General features: G+C 44.8%; 1 protein-coding gene across 1 annotated transcript; it reads left to right on the top strand.

Annotated features, from left to right (window-relative positions):
* The first annotated feature begins 15,135 nt into the window (after positions 1-15,135).
* On the top strand, positions 15,136-21,596 carry LOC136005016 (heat shock factor protein 5-like). Its single transcript, XM_065662111.1, has 7 exons — positions 15,136-15,706; positions 17,286-17,665; positions 17,918-17,920; positions 19,380-19,457; positions 20,154-20,513; positions 20,750-20,894; positions 21,532-21,596. Exons 1-7 carry the CDS (start codon positions 15,136-15,138, stop codon positions 21,594-21,596), a joined length of 1,602 nt encoding a protein of 533 aa, XP_065518183.1.
* The last annotated feature ends 1,388 nt before the right edge of the window (positions 21,597-22,984 follow it).

The following is a 22,984-nucleotide window of genomic DNA, read 5'->3' as shown; positions in this document are numbered from 1 at the left end:
ACCCTTCCTGTTCCATAAATGTCTGACTCTCTAGACCTCTGGCAGAACAGCCTGTGATGTCTTTCCAGGTCAGTTAACAGCAATCTCCTCCCTCACTACTCGGCAACCTCATGCAGCATTTCAGAGCCGATATTGCTCTTTAATCTGATGTCATGCTGGAGATCTTGTTTTGATAAGGTGGTAAATTCACTCACAGGAATTTAGTGCTCTATTTTAAAATACTAAAGGGTTTTTGGTTTTGGTGTTAGTTTTTTCTTTCTCATGTTCCAGAGGGCAATATAGTCCTATGTCACACATTGCTCTCAACATCTGTTTCAGATATTTTTTGAGATAGTCCTGTCTATTTTTGTAGTAACTTGTAACAATTAACATCTCATGCATGGATGCTCTTATATCAGTAAACTAAGGGATAATATGCCTATACAAGACTATCTCAGCTGCTCTTAAAATCTGCAGCTTGGGCTATGGGATGTTTTTCCAAAGGTGGTGTCTGACCTTGATCTGTGATCATAGCTGAAGTGTTTAACCTCCATGAACCTCATGACCCCTCAGTCATTCAGCACTGAGCAATGTTTTGTAGCACTCAAATATTTTCCTGTAATACTCAAAATTTATTATATTTTTTTCACTTCAATGAATATTGATCAATAGTATTTATTTGCCAACATCACAGGCTCATGGAGATTCCTGGAGATTTACAGATGCTGTAACCATTCCTGTTTCTATGTTATTCAGTTTTGTCATGGATCAGTATAAATAATGCCTTTCTTAATTTATCCATTTTCACCTGATAAACCTCACTGGAACCTCTTAACAATGAAAAGGTATTTTTCATAGTGCTCTGGATCCCATTTGTGATGAAAGGAGAGGGTAATGCTGCTGCTAGAAACACCAGGTGTTTCACACAGGTGCTTAGAAGCACTTTTTAAGATGAAGAAACTAACAGAAAACCAGCATGGACACCAACCACAGGAGGGGAGTCTACACTGTTTCAGTGCACCCATCTCATTTCTAGCCATTCCTTCTAATGTTGACCTAGTAATTTTCAGAGACCACCACAGGGAGAAACAACATCTGTCATGACTTATCCTTGCTGCAGTTTAGATGGGCCTTTTCATTTCTCCTCTACCAGGGATTTTCAGCAGTATTCTCTTGTAAGGAGACAATGACTTCATTTATATTTGTTTGGTTAAATTTCTTTTCTAGGTAATTTGAAATTACAGGAGCTTCTTGTATTTACTGCAATTAGAGCTGAACCTTTTTTTAACCTTTATTTTTTTTTTCTCTCTTCAGCATGCATACAATTTCAATAATGTTACTTGGGTAAATAAAACCTCCAAACAGTTCTTTAAAATAACAAACTTTTTTATCAGTGGAGCACTTTGATATTTTAATTTGAAAGTCTTTATTTTGAAATTACTTTGAAAAGTTCTAGTAAACCCAGCTTATTTCATGTATCTAAAGGGCATTTTCAGCATATGAAAGTGCGTTTGTTTGTATACCTCTTGTTATTGCCACAAGATGTCTCTGTCCTTGCATCCCTTATGAATGATCATGCTATGCTATGAGGTCACATCTGTAAGAGAGGAAATTCAGTGAAACTTAAGAAAGCAGAAAGAGCTTTCAGGTTTTAGTAATCTCTTGATCAGTTTTGATAAATTAGCAGGAGGTTTATGTAATTTGTGTCTTATTCCCTGAAATTGTTATATAGCTATCTGGGAACCTGATTTTAGTCTGTATTTTCATAATGGTGATTTCTATATTTATGCTGCAACAACAGACTTTTGTTTAAATAAACCAAAATAAAGCAACAAGGGTAAGAAACAGGAAAAAATAGCGAAGGCACTAGAGTAAAAAAAAAAAAATGTCTAAAAAGAGTAGTAAAACTAAGGGGACAAAGAGGGGAAAACTGGTGAGGTGTGTGATCAAATTCTGAGGAGCAGTTTGAAGAAAAAGCATGCTTGCACTTAGTTATACCATGAACTCTCTCCAATAAAGTCTTAAAACCTATGGCCACTGTTACACATCTGTTTTCTCTCTTTTCCCCTTCCCTCTCAAACCTGATACTTCATGACATGCTCCCTCTCTCTCGGCTGTGATGAATACACTGTAATTAATGCTCCCTGTGGGACCATGCTTGGAGAAATATAATTGTGAGCGAAGCAGAAGGTACAGTAGCTCCCACCATCCACACTTAGGGAAGCCCACTTTGCATGCACACCTGTTTCACACTGATTGTTTTCCCAGTTGTGGACATTACAGATTTATGGTTCAACGCCTTTAGTCTCATGAGGTTTAAGTTAACAATACTGTGTAACAATTTGTGAAATTTAAGAGATCTTCTGATTAAGAACTTTCTTTAAACAGTTTTAAACACTTCCTATGCTGCTTAGCTCAATAGCTTAACTTTACATTCACTGAAGAAAAATTAATCTAAGTGCCTGACTATTCCTTTTTGAATGTCAATGTTGTAGGATATATATCTAAAAGATATATAAAAGAAACAAAAAAAAAAAAAAAGGGGGGGGCTCTATTTAAAGACCTACATGATAACGAGTGGAAAGGACCAGTGCCATTGCTGACATGGGGTCAAGGATACGGCTGTGTACAGCTATCGACAGGACCATACTGGCTGCCAGCGAAATGTATAAAGCCCCAGAACTCAACAACATAAAGAAATGGTCATGACAGAAATGTTTGTCATATCTGTTCTGTTATGTGTGACCATGGGTAATGGGCAAGTACACTGGGCACATTTGTTAAATCCCCATTATTCCGACCGGTTACATGGTGTGTAGGATTCACTGGTATGCCACATGTTATAAAGATTCAAGTGACTTCAAATCAGACTGATCTTACTGAAGTAAAAGGAATTGTAAACTCTTGTCCTGCATGTCAACAGACGGGCTTTGGCCTTGGTGTTGGGATAAATCCTCTAGGCATTTTACCGCTACAACTTTGGCAAACGGATGTCACTCATATTCAGAATTTTACGGCTTTTGCTCGCTTTGGGGTGTGAAACATCTCACCGGAATCCCTAATTCAGCCACTGGACAAGCAATTGTTGAGCGGGCTCACCAGCCCCTTAGAAACCTGTTACTTAAACAAAAAACGGGGGAGAGTGGTGTAGGACCTAGTGAACGCTTGGCAAAAGCATTGTATGTGTTAAATTATTTACGCCTGGCAGCAGAAAGGGAAGAACCTCCCACGGTAATTCACGGTAGTGCCTTAAAATCAGGGTTAACTGGCGTCCCTTACCTGCGCCTGGCGGGCTGGACCAATTGGATAAATAACAGGACGGTTTTAAATAGCCCTTTTATTAATCAGACATGTCATAGAATTTATGATTGCACTGTTCCAGAAGACAAACCAGCCTGCTGTTATGGGGAAGTGAATCAAACAGGAATGGCTGGAGCGATGATCATTAATGCCTTAAACGCCACAATGCCTTGGGACCCTCAGGAGTTAGATCTCTGGGGATCCTTAGCCGGCAATGGGTCCTCTTTTTATTTTGCAGGATCGGCACGTACAGGGGTAAACTTTCATAAGAAATATATTTGGACACAATGGACCAATATGTCGAGTAATTCTGATTAGAAAAATTATAGAAAACACGGATATTGTAATGGAGCAATAGGTGCTGAGACCCTAGGTAGTAAATTTTCTATTCGGAATAATAATTCGGCAAAACAATTTCCTAAAGGATATTTTTTAATCTGTGGACATAGAGCTTGGCAAGGGGTACCAAAAACTGTTCGGGGAGGGCCATGTTATATAGGGAAGTTGACTATGTTTGTTCCCAGCATGAGGGATATGCTATCATGTTAAAAAGAGTAAACCCGAGCAACGGAAAAGAAGATCAGTAGAACAACAAGGGTATGAATCTATCTGACCATTCTAGTTCGATTCATCAACAACGATCCCAATTAAAAGATAACATGAAGAAATTAACGATCAATCGTGGTTTGGACGGTTGGCTCCAAAGTTTAGGTATTACTGGGTGGTGTGCAGATTTGTTTAGATCAGGCATTACGATATTATTAAGCACTACGTTAATCAGTGTGCTGTCCGTTGATCTTCCGCAGCAGGGTCTGGATATTCGCTCACAGGGAGCTGGTATCTCAGTCACGGGATAGTGGTGTAGGGTGATGCTTTAGAGGGTGGGTAAGTAAGTGAGGATATCCACGTTTGAGGCACGGTTCCGGCAGGCTCCCTGCATAGAACGTGTCCCGCTACCTTTCTTCGGTCCTAGCATATTAGGCTTAGGAGCAGGGTCTGGACACTCGCTCTTAGGGAGCTGGTGTCTCGGTCACCGGAGTGGGGTGCCTACTCAGGCTTTACTGAGACAAGGGGGGCACAAAATTACAAAATGGAATATAGAAACCTTTAGAATTAGTTTGGAGTAATGTTAAGTTTGATGGCTTTGTAACAGTAGCAGTGGAAAATTACTGAGGTGCAGGATACATGGAGAAAAAAATAGAGTACAGCTCGAGAACATACTGAGAATTCTCACACGAGATACATTGTTATGGTTGACACAGTTTTAAGAAAAACAGTCTAGAAAAACAGGACATAGGGATAAGGAGTATCTGGGAAGGGCAGGTGTCCAGGATGGGCTACAGCTAACCTAACTGATAAGTAGGAGGACAGGAGTCTCTGGTGCTAACGAACCAATTAAACTGGGATAAACGTCTACTGCGCATGCTTCAAAGGCTGCCAGAAGTGATGGAGATTGTTGGAAGAAGTAGACGACCCTCAGAGACCACCACCACAATTCTGTACGCGTGCGGGGAGCTTTCTGGAAAATGATGTAATCAATACGTAGCCTCATGAATATGTATGCATGTATGCCCAGTGACTATAAAAGGACAGCGTGTGTGGCAACTAGGGAGACACACGTTAGGTGGAGCTATCCCCTGTGTCTCTCGGCGCCGCAATAAGGAATACCTGCTTGTCAGCTTGAAAACTTTGTTGGCAAGTTTGCTCCTGGAGTTTTCTCCGAATCAATCTGGCGACCCAGGTGGGACCCTCTCTGCTCGGCTGCAGGACCCGCTGAGGACAGGGCTCCCTAGGGCCCTCGGGAATTTTTCCCGGAGGGACCCCTCGACTCATTCGGATCACTGCAGGAGCAGACAAGGACCATCTTCATAAAAGGTATTCTTTTCTTTTGTATGGTCTGTAAGGTGCAGGGGGCATCTTGCGTAAAGACTGCATTGGTAATGGGGTTGGTTTGGTAAGCGTACGCAAGGTTTGGAAGCCTTCCGTAAATCGAGATAGGAAATCTCGTAGGTAAAGGCGTATACCCGGCTGCTAGCGTCCGTTTGGTATACACCCACAAGAAGGAGGGGGCATCTTGTGGTTTGGGTCCTACAAGACGCAGGGGGTGTCTTGTGGAAATGGTTTTGGATGTTGTTGGTATTTTGATTTATTTTGTGGCTTGTTACATTAAGGATTTTGGTTGCGTGATTTGGTATTGGTGACAGGATGCTATAACTGTGTTATTAACTGTTGTTTGTTTGATAGAATTTTAGTCTCTGTCTCCAGTGTTGTAACTGTGTGGAGTGTGTCTGTGGGATCCCGTGTGTGTGTGTGAATGTGAGACCGATAATGGAAAGTCAGCAGAGTGAAGAGATCTTGAAAAAGAGTCTTTTAGGGTGCATTTTGGCACACTGGAAGTAACTTGGAGGGTCTCCTGGGGGCTCGGTAAGTAAGAAAACATTGGTAAAATATTGTAACCGATGGTGGCCTTGGTATATTTTGGAAAATCAGGGAAAATGGCCTGAAAATGGAACTCTGAACTATTGTTACAATTAATGTTGTTTTGAGGTGGCAAGGAAAATGGGATGAAGTAATGTATGCAGATCTGTTTTTCACTTTAAGAAAGCACGTGGAGTGAGAGACTGAATGCAGAGTTAATATAGCTCCGCCAGATCCCTTAATTTTCGCTTTGGAAAAGGACAGGGAAAAACTGAAAGTTAAGATGGAGATGCTGTTCAGCCTGTGATATTGGGGAAAGATGTTTAAAGTTAAAAAACAGTAATCAGGAAGACAGGTTGGAAAATTATGTGTCACAGGTACCTCTGAGAGGAGCACCCTCTGCACCTGTCCTATCTGATATTGATAAGGAGGAAGAGATTGCTGTCACTGGCAAAAAGCGGCAGATTCACATTCAGGGTTAAGAAAGGGTTAAAGCAGAAGTGCTGTTGCAGAGGCGGGCATCTGCAGCCCCTGCAGGGCAGGGTGAGCAACTGTGAGATAAAAAAACAAAAGGGAAAACCAAGGGGGAAAGGAGGGGAGCTCGAGCAGCTCCTGTGTTTGAGCCTGGGAGGAGGGATGTCGGGCAGAGGTGGGGGAGTGGGCTCTTCTGTGGAAGCGGATCGGTGTGCGTGCTATGGGGAGTTTGGACGCTGGAAGTGAGACTGCCCTGGGTGGGGGGGGCAGTGCCATGGGGTGGCTCCGGTGACTGAATTGCAACTAGACTGACGGGGACCTGGGGAACCTACCCTACCAGATCCACTGGTTAAATTAAAACTAGGGACTAGAGGAAATAAAGTGGAATTTTAGCGGTTACAGGAGCAAGTTATTTGGTATTAAATCAGAGAGAAAAGAATTCGCTACAGATGTGGGAGCTACTGGCCATCCAGAAAGAAAGAAAAAAAAAAAAAAAAAGAAGAGAGGCCTTCTTTCTGAAGCCTTTAAAGTACCTCTTTGGTCAGTTTGGGTCAGGTGTCCTGTCTCTGCTTCCTCCCAGCCTCCCCTCCTCCCTGGCAGAGCACAAGGCTCAGAAAGTCCTTGGCCAGACCAAACATTCGAGCTGCAACTGAAAACATCGGGGTTATCACCACTGTTCCAAGGCCAAAAGATCAAAACACAGCACTACTAGCTCCTAAGAAGGAGAAAAATGACTGCTGATGCTCAAAACCAGGACAAGTACAAATTGGGAAAATAAATAGGAATGCATAAATTTTTATGTATGCCAAATTCTCTAAAATGTTTATTAGGGTGAGAAGCAACATTTAAAGAAGGCAAAATGGAGTTTAGAGTTAAAAATAATAAATTAATTGCAGTTTTGAGTTTATCTTTAATTCAGCAGAAAAGCAAACAGGAGGACCTCCCTGAAATAGAAGAAAACCTGAATCAGGTATATCTGGGAGTACAGGCATCTGAAGTTCCAGGCAAGGCGAAAAATGCTTCGCCTCTTAAAGTGGAAATAAGAAAGGAGGGGGCTTGCTCAATTAGAATAAAACAGTATCCCTTAAAATTAGAAGATCAAAGGGAATCAAAAATCATTGATAAATTTTAAAATAGAGATTATTAATTGAATGTGAATTGGAATATAACACTCCTACCTGGACAGTAAAGGAATACGATGGGAAAAGTTGCAGATTGGTTCAAGATCTCAGGGCGATCAACAAAACAGCAGAGGGTATTCGTCCAGTAGTAGCTAATTTGTATGACTTACTGACTAAATTGAAGAATAATCAGAAATGGCTTGCCGTCCTGGATTTAAAGGACGCTTTCTTTTGCTTACCATTGGCCAAAGAAAGCCAAAGTTATTTGTTTTGAATGGGAAAATCCTGACACAGGAAGGGAAACTCAATTAACTTGGACAGTATTACCTAAAGAGTTTAAAAACAGTCCAACAGTTTTTGGAAATCAGTTGGCACGAGAACTAGAATCCTGGAAGCCACCTACTCAGACAGGGACTCTGTTACACTATGTGGATGACCTATTAATAGCTACAGAAACAAAGGCAGAATGTATCCAGTGGACAGTGGAATTATTAAATTTTCTGGGACTGAATGGTTCTCTGGTATTCAAATGAGAGGCCCAACTAATCCAAACCTGAGTTTCCTACCTAGGATATGAAATAGCAGGAGGACAGACAGAACTTGGAGCTGCTAGTAAAGAAGCCATTTGTCAGACTCCATGACCGCCGACCACCAAGGAGCTCCGGGCATTCCTGGGAATGACCGGATGGGTGCAGACTTTGGATCCATGATTATGGTGTTCTGGTAAGACCACTATATGAACTGTTGAAAGGAAACCCTCCCTCTTTAAAACGGACTGATACAGCAGAGGGGCTTTTAAAAATTTAAAACCAGAGCTAATGAGAGCTGCAACTCTGTGGCTTCCGGATGTGACTAAATCCTTTAGGCTATATTCCTATGAAGAACAGAGAATAGCTCTGGGGGTCCTTGCTCAGAAACTAGGACCATACAGAAGAGCAGGGGCGTATTTTTCAAAACAACTGGATGAAGCGAGCAAAGGATGGCCCGGATGCCTAAGAGCTGTGGCCGCAGTCATCATAAATATTGAAGAGGCTCGCAAATTCACCTTGGGACAGAAGATTACTGTGCTAGTGTCCCATGCGGTATCAGCAGCCCTGGAGCAGAAAGGAGCCCACTGGTTATCTCCTTCACATTTTTTAAAATACCAGGCCACCCTTGTGGAACAGGATGATACAGAAATTGTGGTCACTAACGTTGTGAATGCAGCATCCTTTTTGCAGGAACAATCAACACAACCACTAACACACGACTGCTTGGCCACCATACAGACTGTATATTCGAGCCGACCAGACTTGAAAGAAAAACCTCTGGAAGGCGCTGATTCTCGGTTCACTGCTGGCAGTAGCTTTGTGAAAAATGGTGAACGAAAGGCTGGATATGGCCGTTACCACCACTTCACAGGTGATAGAAGCTAAACCTTTACCTGCCAACACCTCTGCCCAGAAGGCAGAAATAACAGCATTAACGAGAGCCCTGGAATTGGCTGAAGATCAAAGGATAAATATTTGGACTGATTCTAAGTACGCATTTGGCGTGGTACATGCACGTGGGGCTATCTGGAAAGAACGAGGACTTTTGAACACACAAGGGAAACAGATTAAACATGCTGCAGAAATTCTACAATTACTAGAAGCTGTTCAGCTACCTGAAGAAGTAGCTATTATGTACTGTAAAGGACATCAACAAGGTGACTCTGATCAGGAAACTGGAAATAATTTGGCTGATTTTGAAGCCAAAGGAGCAGCTGAACAATCTCAAATCATGTCCTTAATCCCTGACGGCAAATTAATAATTGAGAAATCTAAACCTAGGTATTCGAAAGAGGATAGAAGATTGATTCAAGATCTAAAAGGACAGGAAAATAAAGAGGGTGGGGTTCAGATACCTGATGGGAGAATTGTAACCCCCTATAACCAACTCTGGAAGTTAGTTCAGGAGGAACATAATAAAACTCATTGCGGTAGTAACTCTTTGCATAAACACTTAAACAAATTGTATGAAGAAATCTATATACTATAGTTCAGTTAGAGACAAAACAATGTCAGCTACGACTTAAGAATAATCCTAAAACTGAAAATAGAAATCAAATTGGGACAATTGTGAGAGGAAGTTACCTGGGACAGCAGTGGCAAACAGATTTTTCTGAATTATCAAGAAAAGGAGGTTATCGATATTTGTTGGTGTTAAAGGATACTTTTTCAGGCTGGCCAGAAGCATTCCCTTGTAGGATAAATAATGCAAGACAAGCGATTAAAATATTCTTTAACGAGATCATACCTTGTTTTGGAGTACCAGAGGCAATTTCTTCAGACCGAGGTTAACACTTTAGTGCAAAATTGTGACAAGAAATTAGCAAACAAATTTGAAATTGATTGGCAACTACGTGTTCCATACAGGCCTCAGGCCAGTGGGCAAGTAGAAAAGATGAACCGCCTGATTAAACAGATTAGTAAAATATGTCAGGAAACAAATTTATATTGGTACCAAGCTTTACCACTGGCTCTATTAGGAATTCGAACTAAACCCCGGTCGAAAGAAGAGGTTAGCCCATTTGAGATTTTGTATGGAAGACCGTATCAGTCCCAGTTTAAAGGGGAAAGTCTTCAGGAAGTGGGAGAAGGCTATCTCCGACAGTTTTTGATTTATTTAGGAAAACAATTGGAAGAGATAAACAAGAGAATAGTAGGGACAAGACCAAGAGGTTTGGATTATCCGACCCACCCTTGCAGATCTGGAGACTGGGCTTATGTTAAGAGTTTTTCAGGAGATCCTCTACAGGAGAAGTGGAGCGGACCGTACCAGAGATCACTGACCACCTTTACAGCAGTGAAGATAAAGGAACAACCTGCTTGAATATATTATTCAAGAGTAAAGAAAGCACCAGAGCCACGGAAAACATGGCAGATCGAACCTTCAGGACTCTTACATATGAAATTGAGTCGATCACGATTTGGACTTATGTGATAACTGGCGCACAAGCTTGGGACCAGCATTTGTACCTGAAATTACTGCAGAATGTTACTAATATTTTTAATCGTAGTGACTGTTGGGTATGTGCACAGTTGCCTAAATCAGGAGAAAGCCTGGATCTCCCATTGATTGGAGTTCCAATTCCTAACACTGTCTCATGGACAAATTTGTGGGTGAACACTAGCAATCTGTATTCGAAGGACTGGTTAAAATTTGGTATAGTTAATCCTAATGCAGGTAATAAATATGACACCTGTGCACAAAGATGTATTACACCGGGAACCAGGGTAGGAGATCATGCTTGTTTAAATGCCACAGATGTAGATCACCATTCAAATTGCAATCACACTATTAATATAGATGGTATCGTAGTTCAGTGGTGGCCCGTTCCTAAAGGGAAATGATGGTATTGGTTATGTGGAGAAAATGCTTACAAGATTCTACCCCCCAGCTGGAAAGGAGCATGCACCTTAGCTGCTGTAATACCCAGTTTTACTATTATCGACAGGTGTCCTTCCAGGACCTGGATTAGAAGTTTTGCTAAACGGATTAAGCGAGGATTTAACCCTATTATTGAACGGCACACTGCATTTCATAGTTTTATAAGAGGGCTAATTCCATCTTTAGGAGTAAGTGAATTAGAAAAAGCAATTGTAAATATCTCAGCAACTATAGAGGAAATGGAAAATAAAAACACTGATATAATCCAGGCGGAACAACAAGAGATAACCAGCCTGTCTAAAGGGGTATTACAAAACCGAATGGCTCTAGACATGTTATTGGCATCACAAGGAGGGGTTTGTTCCATAATCAATGAAAGCTGTTGTTCCTATATAGACCAAAGTGGCCGAATTGAAACAGATCTGGAGGAAATTTGGAAACGAACGAAGATATTTCATGAAATGGCCATGGATGACACCTCCTGGGGTTTTGAAGAGATGTGGAAAAGGTTAACTTCAGGGTTACCCAGTCTCTCCTGGTTACTGTTGCTAAGAATCTCTTTGTGAATCTTGCTGAAAATATAGCTAAAGCATTGAATGTAACTAACTGCTATGTTTGTGGGGGAACTAACCAGGGAGAGAGATGGCCCTGGGAAGCAATGGAGAGTAACATAAGTGGTCCTACAATACGGAAAAATAGCAGAGGGAGCAATAGGAAACAACAATGGAGCTTACAAACACGTATAATTGGTAAAAGTTGTTGGCAAAACTTAGAAAATGGTGGAAAACCAGTAGGAAATTTGCTTTGGGAAGGAAGTTATGTATGGAACAGAACAAAGACAGACTGGGAAAAAAATGTGGAAATCCTGTAGAAATGAATCACCAATTCTGTAACTGGACTAATGGAACTAATATACCAAATGGTTGGCCCACTCCAGATGGACATTATTGGATCTGTGGTAAAATAGCCTTTGCATTTTTACCTCAAAATTGAACAGCATCATGTATATTAGGAACGATCAGACCTAGTTTCTTTTTATCACCTGTAAGCCGAGGAGTCCTATGATACACAGAAACAGACGAACTAAGGAGGAAACAATATAAAAGAGAACTGCAAATGGGTAATTGGAAAGATAACGAGTGGCCACCTGAACGAATAATCTCTTACTATGATCCGGCAACGTGGGCTGAAGATGGGTCCTGGGGACACAGGACCCCTATATATATGCTGAATAGAATTATAAGGCTACAAGCTGTAGTAAAAATAGCAGTGAATAAAACAGGAGATGCATTAGGACTAGTTGCCAAACAAACTACTAAGATGAGAACTGCAATATATCAGAATCGCTTGGCTTTAGATTATTTACTAGCTCAGGAAGGAGGCGTTTATGGAAAATTTAATCTTATCAATTGTTCTCTAGAAATAGATGATGAAGGAAAGGCTATAAATGAACTTGTAAGAGAAATGAAGAAGACAGCTCATGTTCCAGTTCAAACATGGAATGGAATTAATTTTGGAGGACTAGGATCTTGGGGACAATTTTTTAATGGGGGTTGGCTCACTAAAATTGGACTAGTGGTAATAGGAATATTAGGAGGACTGTTAATTATCCCACGTATAATCCCGTGTTTTACCAGATTAATGCGTACAGTTATCCAGAACATGCAACTAACTGCTGTACCAATGGAGTCCGAAAAGACAGACCAAGGAGAAGCTCAACCACTGATGATACCAAAACCAAGGGCGACTCCAGTATTATCTGCGGCTCGGAAAGCAGTCATTAGATTAGAAGCCAAAACACGAATCACTAGGTTACATAAAAACAAATGGGGGAATTGTAAAGAATACGAGAATGATTCGTGTGAGGAACTTGGGAATCGTTGTTACCAATGCGCCTGTGACCAGTGTACCATGTATGGGATGTATAAAAACGACTTTGACTATAATAAATGTTGCTGTCTATATAATGAAGGGAGAGAAGAAGAAACAAAGGAATAGAAGAGTCTTTAATCATTTTTGACTGTTAAAATCATCAGGTTTTGTTTTACTGCTTGAGTGCTCTAAGGAAGGGGTTTGTGAAACCTGTGCTTTGACTAAATAACCATAGAAGGATAGAACTAGGGCTGTGATTAGGCTTGTGATAAACGATTCTTTATTAATCAATTACCAAGGGGTTCAGTACCTCTTCCAAGAAGTTTCTTCACCCAAAAGCAGACCTCGGCAACAAGAAAAGACCAATGAAAAGGGGGCCGCGTTGGCATCCGGGTACAGACGAAGAAGGGACTGGCTGAGACCCAAGACCGAGAAGTGTAAGAGACTGGACCCCAAAGAACCCGGCGTGCGTCTTGGTGGAGCAGAGACTCCCCTACGCACCCAGCGCTGCTTGCTTATTGCCCCTCTGTACTAATCAATTGTAATAAAAGAATTAAATCAGACCATGGCCAAGACGGAATTTTTATAACAAAATTGGTGACCCCGACGTGATCTCTGTGGAGGCTGCCTGGGACTGTAGCTCTTACGAGGAGGCGCCCCACAATTTGTGGCTCGGGACTTCTAGTCCCGGGCAGTCTCACGAGATCAACGAACAGAGAGGCAATAACCAAGGAATTCAAGCTCCCTGAACACTGCAGTATCAATTACCCGTAATTCTTGTGCACGAAGATCCGGACGGGAACAGCGGACTGTAAGTACCGTTCGGCTGGGTGGGAAGGCCGCTGTGTGTGTCTATGAGACGCAACAAAGTTGTGTGCTTTTCCTCTAACCGTGGTTTCAGTGAAGAACCCGGTCGGTGAAGAGACGGAGTGTACGGTGAGACACGGACCGGGTATTCTGAATCTGTGAAAGCACGGGTCAGGGTCCGTGAAGCGAGTGTGGGCCTCTTCTAAGCGCGTTTCCAATCTCCCGCGAGGGACTTGGCTGCTGAAGGAGGGAAGCGATAGTGGTTGATTGAAAGGAAGCACACATGGTGGGAAATGGGACAGAGTAGGAGTTGTAACTCTAACCCAGGAAGGGGCCCACGGAGAGGTCCCCGAAATAAGGCAGGGAGCAAGTTACAGGAAATAACCCCAGACAGTCCCCTGGGGTTAATGTTTAACCACTGGGGTTCTTGGCCGTCCCAGAAAGGAAAGAATAAAAATGGTCCATTACTGTATGGAAGTGTGGACTGAAGAGGAAATTCGGCCTGACCATTTATACTGGCCGATATTTGGGTCTTTTGATGATTCCGGCTTTAAATTTATATGTAAATGGCACGGAAAATAAAATAACGAATACAAAAGAACCTATCAGGGTTACCCGATTTCTTTGGCAGGAAGACAAGGGCTGAAACCAATAGTAGAGGATTTGATACAGAAGGGAACCCAGCGTTGCTTGCTTATTGCCTCTTCATATTAATCAACTGTAATAAAATAATCAGACCATGGCCAAGACGGAATTTTTATGAGACTTTCACCCATACTGGTTGTTTAGTCTTAATCTGCAGACACGTATAATCATGGAAGCATAGAATAGTTAGGCTTGAAAAGGACCTTAAGATCAACCAGTTCCAACCCCCCTTCCACGGGCAGGGATGCCTCACAAGAGACCATGTCACACAAGGCTCTCTTCAACCTGGCCTTGAACACCGCCAGAGATGGAGCATTCACAACTTTCTTGGGCAACCCGTTCCAGCGCCTCACCACCCTCACAGTAAAGAACTTCCTCCTTATAGCCAATCTAAACTTCCCCTGTTTAAGTTTTAAGCTGTTACCCCTTCTCCTGTCACTACAGTCCCTAATGAAGAGTTGCTCTCCAGTGTCCTTATAGGCCCCCTGTAGATACCAGAAGGCTGCTACAAGGTCTCCACGCAGCCTGCTCTTCTCCTGTCTGAACAACACAACAGGCTTAGCAGCAGGGTGTGGACACTTGCACTTAGGGAGCTGGTGTCTCGGTCACCGGAGTGTGGTGCCTACTCAGGCTTTACAGAGATGGAGAGTGAGGTGGGTAAGCAGCAGAGGATATCCGTGTTGGTGGCACTGTGCCAGAGGGCTCCCTGTGAAGGCCATGTGCAGCTCCTGGTTTCTGTCCTAAGACATTAGGCTCAGAAGCAGGCCCTGGACATCTGCCCTTAGGGGAGCTGATGTCTCCGTCAGAGAAGAGTGGTGGCCAGTGAGGCTTTAGAGAGGCGGAGTCTTACACGTGTAAGTAAGTGAGAATATCCATGTTGGAGGGGCTGCAGGTTCGGGGTTGAACTTCTGGTCACGATTTCCCTCTCGGGGCTGGGACCGGGGAGCGGCCGAGGGGCCCGGCGGGGCTGGGGGCGCGGGGAGCCGCTGCGGGCCCGGCCGTGCCGAGGCGAGGGGGTGGCGGGGCCGGCCCCGGCGGGCAGCGCGGGCTGAAGCCGGGCCCGTGCCGGGCGGCGCACGGGCCGGTGTCGCTCCCCCGGCGCGGGCCGATGGGGCCGGGCCTTGCCCGGCGGCCGGTGGAGCGCGAGCGGCCGGTGCGTCCGTTGGCGGGGAGCGCCATGGAGGGCCTGCGGCTGCCCGGCGCTGTCAACCCCAGGCACTTCCCGGCCAAGCTCTGGCAGCTGGTGAACAGCCCGCGCTGCGGCTCCGTGCGCTGGGATGCCCGTGGCGAGGGGCTGGTCGTGGACCGGCGGCTCTTCGAGCGGGAGCTGCTGGGCGCGGAGCCGGCCGGCGAGGGGGCGGCGCTGGGCCCGGAGCTCTTCAAGACCAGGAGCTTCGCCAACTTCCTCCGGCAGCTGAACCTGTACGGGTTCCGCAGGCTGGGGCCGGGGCCCGGGCCCCTGCAGGACCCGGCGGGGGACATTGGCGGCAGCTCCGCCGGGCCGCTGCTCCACTTCCAGAGCCCCCATTTCCGCCGCGGCCGCCCCGAGCTCCTCGTGCGCCTCAAGCGCCTGACGAGCGCCAAGAAGGCGAAGCTGGCGGCCGGCCCGGAGCTGCCCAGCCGCCCGCCCCAGCGCCCCCAGCGCCCGCCCTCGACGCTCGGCGAGGCTGCCAGGCCCGGTGAGCTGGGGTGGCCCGGGCTGCGGGCCGAGAAGCACTGGGGGCTGTGGGGGTTGGAGATCGGCCCCCCCGCAGGGAGCAGGGTTGCCCGAGCTTGCTGGCGGCCGCTCAGCTCCGCCGGTGCGGGAAAGCCGCTGTTGTTCGTGCGGGGAGATGCGCTGCCAGCAGGCAGGGGGAGCGAGGTTCGCGCGTGGCTCAGTGACTGGGAGAAAACCCCAGGACAAACTTGCCCACAGAGTTTTCAAGCTGACAAGCAGGTATCCTTTATTGCGGCGCCGGGAGACGCGGGGGATAGCTCCCCCTAACGCGTGTCTCCCCGTTGCTCCCCAGGCCGGCCTTACATAGTCCCTGGGCATACGTACATGACGTCATTTTCCAGAAAGTTCCCCGCGTGCGTACAGAGTTGTGGTGGTGGTCTCTGAGGGTCGTTCACTTCTTCCAACAGTCTTCATCGCTTCTGGCAGCCTTTGGAGCACGCGCAGTAGATGCTCAGACCAGTTTAATTGGTTCGTTAGCGCCAGAGACATAAGAATCCTCCTGTCCTCCTGCTTATCAGTTAGGTTAGCTGTAGCCCATCCTGGACACCTGCCCTTCCCAGATACTCCTTGCCCCTGTGCCCTGTTCTTCTAGACTGGTTCTCTTAAAACCGTGTCAACTATAACAATTTCCCTTGTACAAGAAGGCTCAATGTGTTCTCTAGCAGCACTCTTTTTTTTTCTATGTATCATGCACTTTAGTAATTTTCCATTGCTACTGTTACAAAGCCATCAAACTTAACATTACTTAAAACTGATTCTAAAGATTCGTGTATTCCATTTGTGATTTTGTGTCCCCCCTGCCTCATCAGTCAGTAAGAGCGCCCTCACCCTGCCTCTGTGGAGCGGGCACAGCCCTACCAGATAGGTGAACGCTACTTCTCCTTGAGGGGTTGCTCCATAAGCTGTCGTTAAATCCGTGTGAAGCGATGGGTAACCGTATGAGGGCAAGTACCATTTCATGAAACCGTAACTGACTGAGAGAGGAAACCACAGAAGGTTAAAGGGAGTATCTTGGAAGTAACAAAACGGCAAAGCCTGAGCTTTTTTAGACTCAACCGAACCGGCTGAGCTGCCTGGAAAAAAGCTGGCTTTGGTTTTGTTTTCCTTGACAAACCGAATGGCTTGTGATGGAGTGCTCTCAGAGTCACGTTTAGGATTTGGACGTTGCCCTTGCCTTGGCTGCCCGTGTGCTGTCAGCGCTGGAGTTCGGTAGAGCCGTGCTTCACGATTCCCCCTTTATTTTACCTTGCTGCCTGATGTAACGCGCAGCACTCCCTCGATGGCTTGTGCCGGTTTAGTCAGCTCCTGCCCATTTGGATTTATAGTAGCACATTTCTAAGTAGCGGCCACTTGCTCCTGAGGGTTTCAGGAGACTGAATGCTCCAGAGGTGACTGTGCGTTGGCACAGCACTGATGTTCCTGTGTGTTCAGGTGTTAGTGCTGCAGCAGCTAGCGTGTGTTTAGGTGTAAGAACAGAGGCTGTTTCTGGATGAAGAGCATTGGAGCAAATCCCTTAATCCTTGTTTGCCGTTGTTTTGCAGGACTGGTGACTGTAGGACAGGCTCCCCAACCTTGTCATCCAGGCAGCTTCTTTCCTTCCTCCGACAGAGCGGCCTCATGCCAGGACCCCCCTGCCTTCCAGGCGACGACATCCCAGCAGCCGCCGGTCCCTTCCAGACCATGGCAGGGTTCCGTTGGGTCGCTGCCAGGGCACGGGGCTTCCCCAGCTCTCCCAGGCCAGGGGGCTCCTTTTCCCGTCCTCCACAAGTGTTCCACGGCGGTCACGTACACTCTCCGGACCGTGTGCTCGCTTCTGCCGCTTCAGCGAGGGGCTCCAGCCGGTGCTTCCGTTCCAGACCCCGCCAGCTGCGCGTCTCCAGGGCAGTGCTTGCAAGCCCCGGATCCAACACGTACGGCAAAAGTTCTTCACTTGCTGCTCGAGAACTTACTGCAAAGTGATGCATGAAATGTTTTTCCCCGGTGCTCCGTCACTGTGTGTGTGTCTGACGTGTGTGCTTCCAGTGAGATGTGTGTGCCGGGTCCGTTACTTGCTAACAGCCGGTGACAGAATGGGCTTTAGCTGCTCATTTCTTCTGGCTCTGATGAGATGAACTGTATGAGAGACAGAGGAGCTCAGAAGTGCCTTCTCTGCAACGAGCAGGGGAGGACAAAGTGTGTGGGTGAAGCGGGTGTGTGTGGAATCTTGATTCAGCTGGAAGACCTGAAGTATTACAAATGAATTGGCCCCTTTGCTCCTGCCGGCCGAGCCCATCAGTGGGATTTCCACAGGTGCAGTTTTTCTTGCTGTTCCATCAGGAACTGCTGCAGCTGGCAAAAAACCCCAAGAAAAGGTGTTATGAGTGCAAACCATTCTTTTTGTGCACCATTCTGCACTTCGCGCCCATTCAGAATTGGTCACCGGTCTGGGCTTCTGCACGGTTATGTTTGTTCTCCTCCCCTTGATGTACAGGCATTACAGTGCGCTTGAGTCACGAGCTGCTTTCACTATAAGCTCTGCTGAGTGCAAGAGTTGTGCAGTTTCTACTTTACTCGTAGCTTCTTATAGCCTGTGATCTGGACTTTCTGTTTTACACTTGCCTCCTGCTTCACAAGCACTTTTCCCCTTTGGGTTCTTCCTTTTCTTCTCTTTAGAAACTAGGCTCTTTGTACCAGGTGTTTGTTTCCTTAGGATTCCTCCAGCAGGTTACAGCCAATCTCTCCTTCGCTCTCTTGCACTGAAGGGCAGTAGCCCTTTAGGTTTCTTTGGTGGTTTTCTTGTGTTTGTCGACATCCTTTGGAGTTCCCAGGGAGTGAAGCCCAGGTACCATTAGATTTCTGGCACTGTCCAGAACTGTAATATGTTTGCAAGTCACAGAGTGTTCTTCTGAAAGATGTCCAGACTTCATCGTAAGGTTGCTCAGAATGAGCTTTTGAGGTAACAGGAGTCAGACACGAGTCTCGTGCTGCTGTGGAAGGATGTCCACTAGCTCGCTCCATGTTGTTTAGCTCTTGCGTTTGTTGCTCCCAGATGGGCAAAAGTTGATCGATTTCCTATGAAAAAGGGCAATAGGTATAGGTATTAAACCCCGTATTGGTTATCATAGCAGCTGTCTCGTGAGGAATCCCACGTAGGTGTCAGGCATTGCAAAGAAATGGGTCTGATCACGTGGCTGTCTCAAGTCACACTTGTACCGTTTAATTACTGTGAACGTTGGCCTAGATTTGATTTCATCAAGGATTTCTCCCTCGCCCAGAAGGACTGCAAATTTTGAAGATTGTCTGTCCTGCCAGTAGTGCCTTTCCTTGTAAGTTCTCTCTGCCTGTCCCCAGAAGCTGAGGCCTGCAGAAAGTGCTTCATCTACAGAGCTGCTTTTTGGAATAAGATGACATTTTCATTCCAGTGTGTGTGTGTGTGTGTGTGTGTTTGATCTGTGTCTACATACCTTAGACGAAATATGTTTTAAGGTGGAGAACTGAGTCTTACAGTCAGTGGGGAGGTCATAATACATTCCGGGGAGTTAGCTTACTGAGTGGTTACTGCAGTGTTTAATGCAAGTAAGCAATAGAACTGTGCACACTGGGCCCCAGTTCTGGCAGTCTGATCCCCGTGTCTGAATTTTGCAGGCATCCCGCAGTGTTCACCCCCTGGCCAGGGAGGTCCTCTGACTGTCAGCACCAGTGCTGCGGCGTCCACCGACTGCGCCTTTGTGCAGGTGAGTGCAGCGCACAGAGAGCAGGGGGAAGGGAGGAGACCCCATGCACGGACCGCAGGTTTCTGGGCTTGCGGCAGGAAGGAGAGAAGTCTGGGACGGGATCTTATTGGGTGGCCTGGCTTATCGAATAGCAAAAGAACCTCAGTAAAAATGCCAGGGCTTCCTTTTGCATTCCAGCAGCATGGAGATGCTTTTTTTCCTCAGAGGGGGTAAGCAAAGCAAGCTCTGCTGGTGTGTGCTGAAAAAGGGTTGACCTGTGCAAGCCTGATGGTCCAGTTTCTTGTCTTGCAAAAACCAACCTTTTGCCCTTTTTGCCCGTTTTTCTGTTTTAATATGAGCTTACCCGGATCAAAAGGGCTTGAGATTTCCGAGCCTTAGTGTAGCCTCGATCGTTTCTCCTGGAGCAGGGTGGCAGGGGCTGTGCAGGTGGTAGAGCAGACCGTGCTTTTTGCCTGTGGATCTCACTGAGCTGTGGCCAATAATCAGCTCTACCTTGTGTGTGCTCTGGGGCAGACGCTTCCCTGAGGTCCTGCTGAGGGATGCAGCTAGCTAGAGCATTGATCATCCTGCCGTGCTTGTGTACTGATCATCAGTAAGCACTTGCACGGTCCTCAGAAGCAGTAAAATCCGTCAGCCCTGACTGAAAATGGTTGTGATTTTTTCACCTAGACATTCCCTGTGTTTTGTTTCTCGCAGAGTCCTGAAGTGCAGCCACCTTCTGCAGCTGAGTGCCTGCCCTCTGATGGGGCACATCATGCATCAGAGGACGTGGAGAAGTTGCCAGAACTGAGTTATGAAGATGTGTTTCAGTTTTTCAAAGAGATGCGTGATTCACGAGGCGCTGATGTAGTGACACCGGAACCTGCAGAAAGCTGGGATGGAGAACTGTTTGACAGCTACATCCGTGCGGCCATAGAAAGCGCTGCTGCTGCTGAAAGCGTGCAAGACGCTGTGACCACGCAGGGGGCCCGTGAAGAGCAGGGAGAACAACTGGATCACAACCCAGCTCGCCCCTCCAAAATGTTTCTTGTGGAAGGACTGTTTAGTGCTGCTCAAGTAAGTGCTAAATGGAGGTAAAAGTCCCCAGGAATGGGCAGGTTTAGCTCGTCAGAGCCTGAATTTCAGTTTGGCAACCTTAATTCTGGGTTCAAAACATTCCTCGTGTGCTCAGCACTTCTCAGGTGCCCTTTTGGAGTGGAGAAGAGCAGTTCTTGTTTTGTGCCTGCAGTGATAACAAGAAGCTATTGAGCGATCTTTGGGTTTATTTCATTTTTTGGTGTGTTTATTTAAAGGAGAACGCGAATGTGAGATGTGAATCGGTGACGGAAGAGAGAGAGCTGACTTCAGGACCTGAGGCAGTGAACAAACCTGCTGCAGAAGAGGCAGGGTCGTCTGTAAAGCCGCGGTGCAGGAAGAGGAGACAGAGCTCACGGCAGGGTAAGTCCCTGGTAAGAGATCCTGCATTTTTTAGAGGTGGCCAAGACAGCTGCTCTGAAACTCTTCCAGGAAGGGGAGATCACAGGAGTTGAGTTACTGTCTGCAGTGTAAGTACCTCACTGGGCCTTCAGTTCAACTATTACACTGGTCCGAGCTCTTAGCGTGCTTCGCGACACGCTTCTATAGCTAAGCTGGTGCTGAGGACTCCTAGGTGGACAAGGGACTAAATTCTCTCAGTCAATAAAAGCCGAAGTTGTGGGAGTTGTGCCAGACCCCTGCATGTCACAGTACACAGCACTGAGATGCAGGCTGGAGACATGTTTGCTGGAGGGTGACAGTGCCACAAAGGGAAGACTGACTAGTGAAGTGACTGTTGAAGTAAGCGGGGAAAAACCCACCACGGTGCCGAAGTTAGTGCACGAGTCCAACCTTTCTGGCTCAGATGACTAAATAAATTTCATACCAGCCTGCTGATAACGTGTGCTGAAACACAGGAGAAAAACACCCTCAGACTTTCGAGTCGCAGGCCGCCTTTGGCCAGACTTGACTGTCCCTGATGGCAGCACAGTTGCTGTGCGTGCTGCCAGGTGAGCCAGAGCCAAGGCCTGATACTTCCTCGGTGTTGTTTGCTCCCTAGATCCCCAGGAGCCGGAAGGTGGAGCCTGTAAGCGGGGCTGCTTCTGGAGGAAGACAGCAGAGTGAGGAGCGTGTGAACACGTGGAGCAGCTGCCGGCTGGCTCCGTCCTGCGAGTCCGGCAGCAGCGCTCCGCACACAACCGGGACCTGGGTTCAGGGTCACACCTCTTCTGTTCCGTTTCCTGACTTTGAACTTCTAGAGAGCTTTATTTGTGAATTTGTGTGTTACTTATAGCTTTCTTCATAAATGCGTATGTTATTTATAGGTTTCTTCATAAATTTGTATGTTACTTATAGACTTACTTATAAATTTATGTCATGTACACCTTTCTTCATAAATTTGTATGTTGTTTATAGCTATATTTATAAATTTATAGGTAATGTATAGCTTTTTTCATTAATTTGTATGTTATTTCTAGCTATATTTATAAATTTATAGGTCATGTATAGCTTTTTTCATTAATTTGTAGGTTATTTATAGCTATATTTATAAATTTATAGGTTATGTATAGCTTTCTTCATAAAATTGTATGTTATTTACAGATATATTTATAGGTTATGTATAGCTTTCTTCATAAATTTGTATGTTATTTATAGCTATATTTATAAATTTATGTCATGTATAGCTTCATAAATTTGTATGTTATTTCTAGCTATATTTATAAATTTATAGGTCATGTATAGCTTTTTTCATTAATTTGTATGGTATTTATAGCTATATTTATAAATTTATAGGTCATGTATAGCTTTTTTCATTAATTTTTATGTTATTTATAGCTGTATTTATAAATTTATAGGTCATGTATAGCTTTTTTCGTTAATTTGTATGTTATTTATAGCTATATTTATAAATTTATAGGTCATGTAAAGCGTTTTTCATGAATTTGTATGTTATTTATAGCTATGTTATTTATAGCTATATTTATAAATGTATAGGTCATGTATAGCTTTTTTCGTTAATTTGTATGTTATTTATAGCTATATTTATAAATTTATAAGTCATGTATAGCGTTTTTCATGAATTTGTATGTTATTTATAGCTATGTTATTTATAGCAATATTTATAAATTTATAGGTCATGTATAGCTTTTGTCATTAATTTGTTTGGTATTTATAGGTATATCTATAAATTTATAGGTCATGTATAGCTTTTTTCATTAATTTGTATGTTATTTATAGATATATTTTTTAATTTATAGGTTATGTATACCTTTCTTCATAAAATTATATGTTGTTTATAGCTATATTTATAAGTTTATAGGTCATGTATAGCTTTTTTCATTAATTTGTATGTTATTTCTAGCTGTCTTTATAAATTTATAGGTCATGTATAGCCTTTTTCATTAATTTGAATGGTATTTATAGCTATATTTATAAATTTATAGGTCATGTATAGCTTTTTTCATTAATTTGTATGTTATTTATAGCTATATTTATAAATTTATATCATGTGT

The sequence above is a fragment of the Lathamus discolor genome, chromosome Z, assembly GCF_037157495.1.
Source record: "Lathamus discolor isolate bLatDis1 chromosome Z, bLatDis1.hap1, whole genome shotgun sequence".
In the NCBI taxonomy this organism is placed as follows: domain Eukaryota; kingdom Metazoa; phylum Chordata; class Aves; order Psittaciformes; family Psittacidae; genus Lathamus; species Lathamus discolor.
This window is presented reverse-complemented; position numbering and strand designations above follow the sequence as displayed.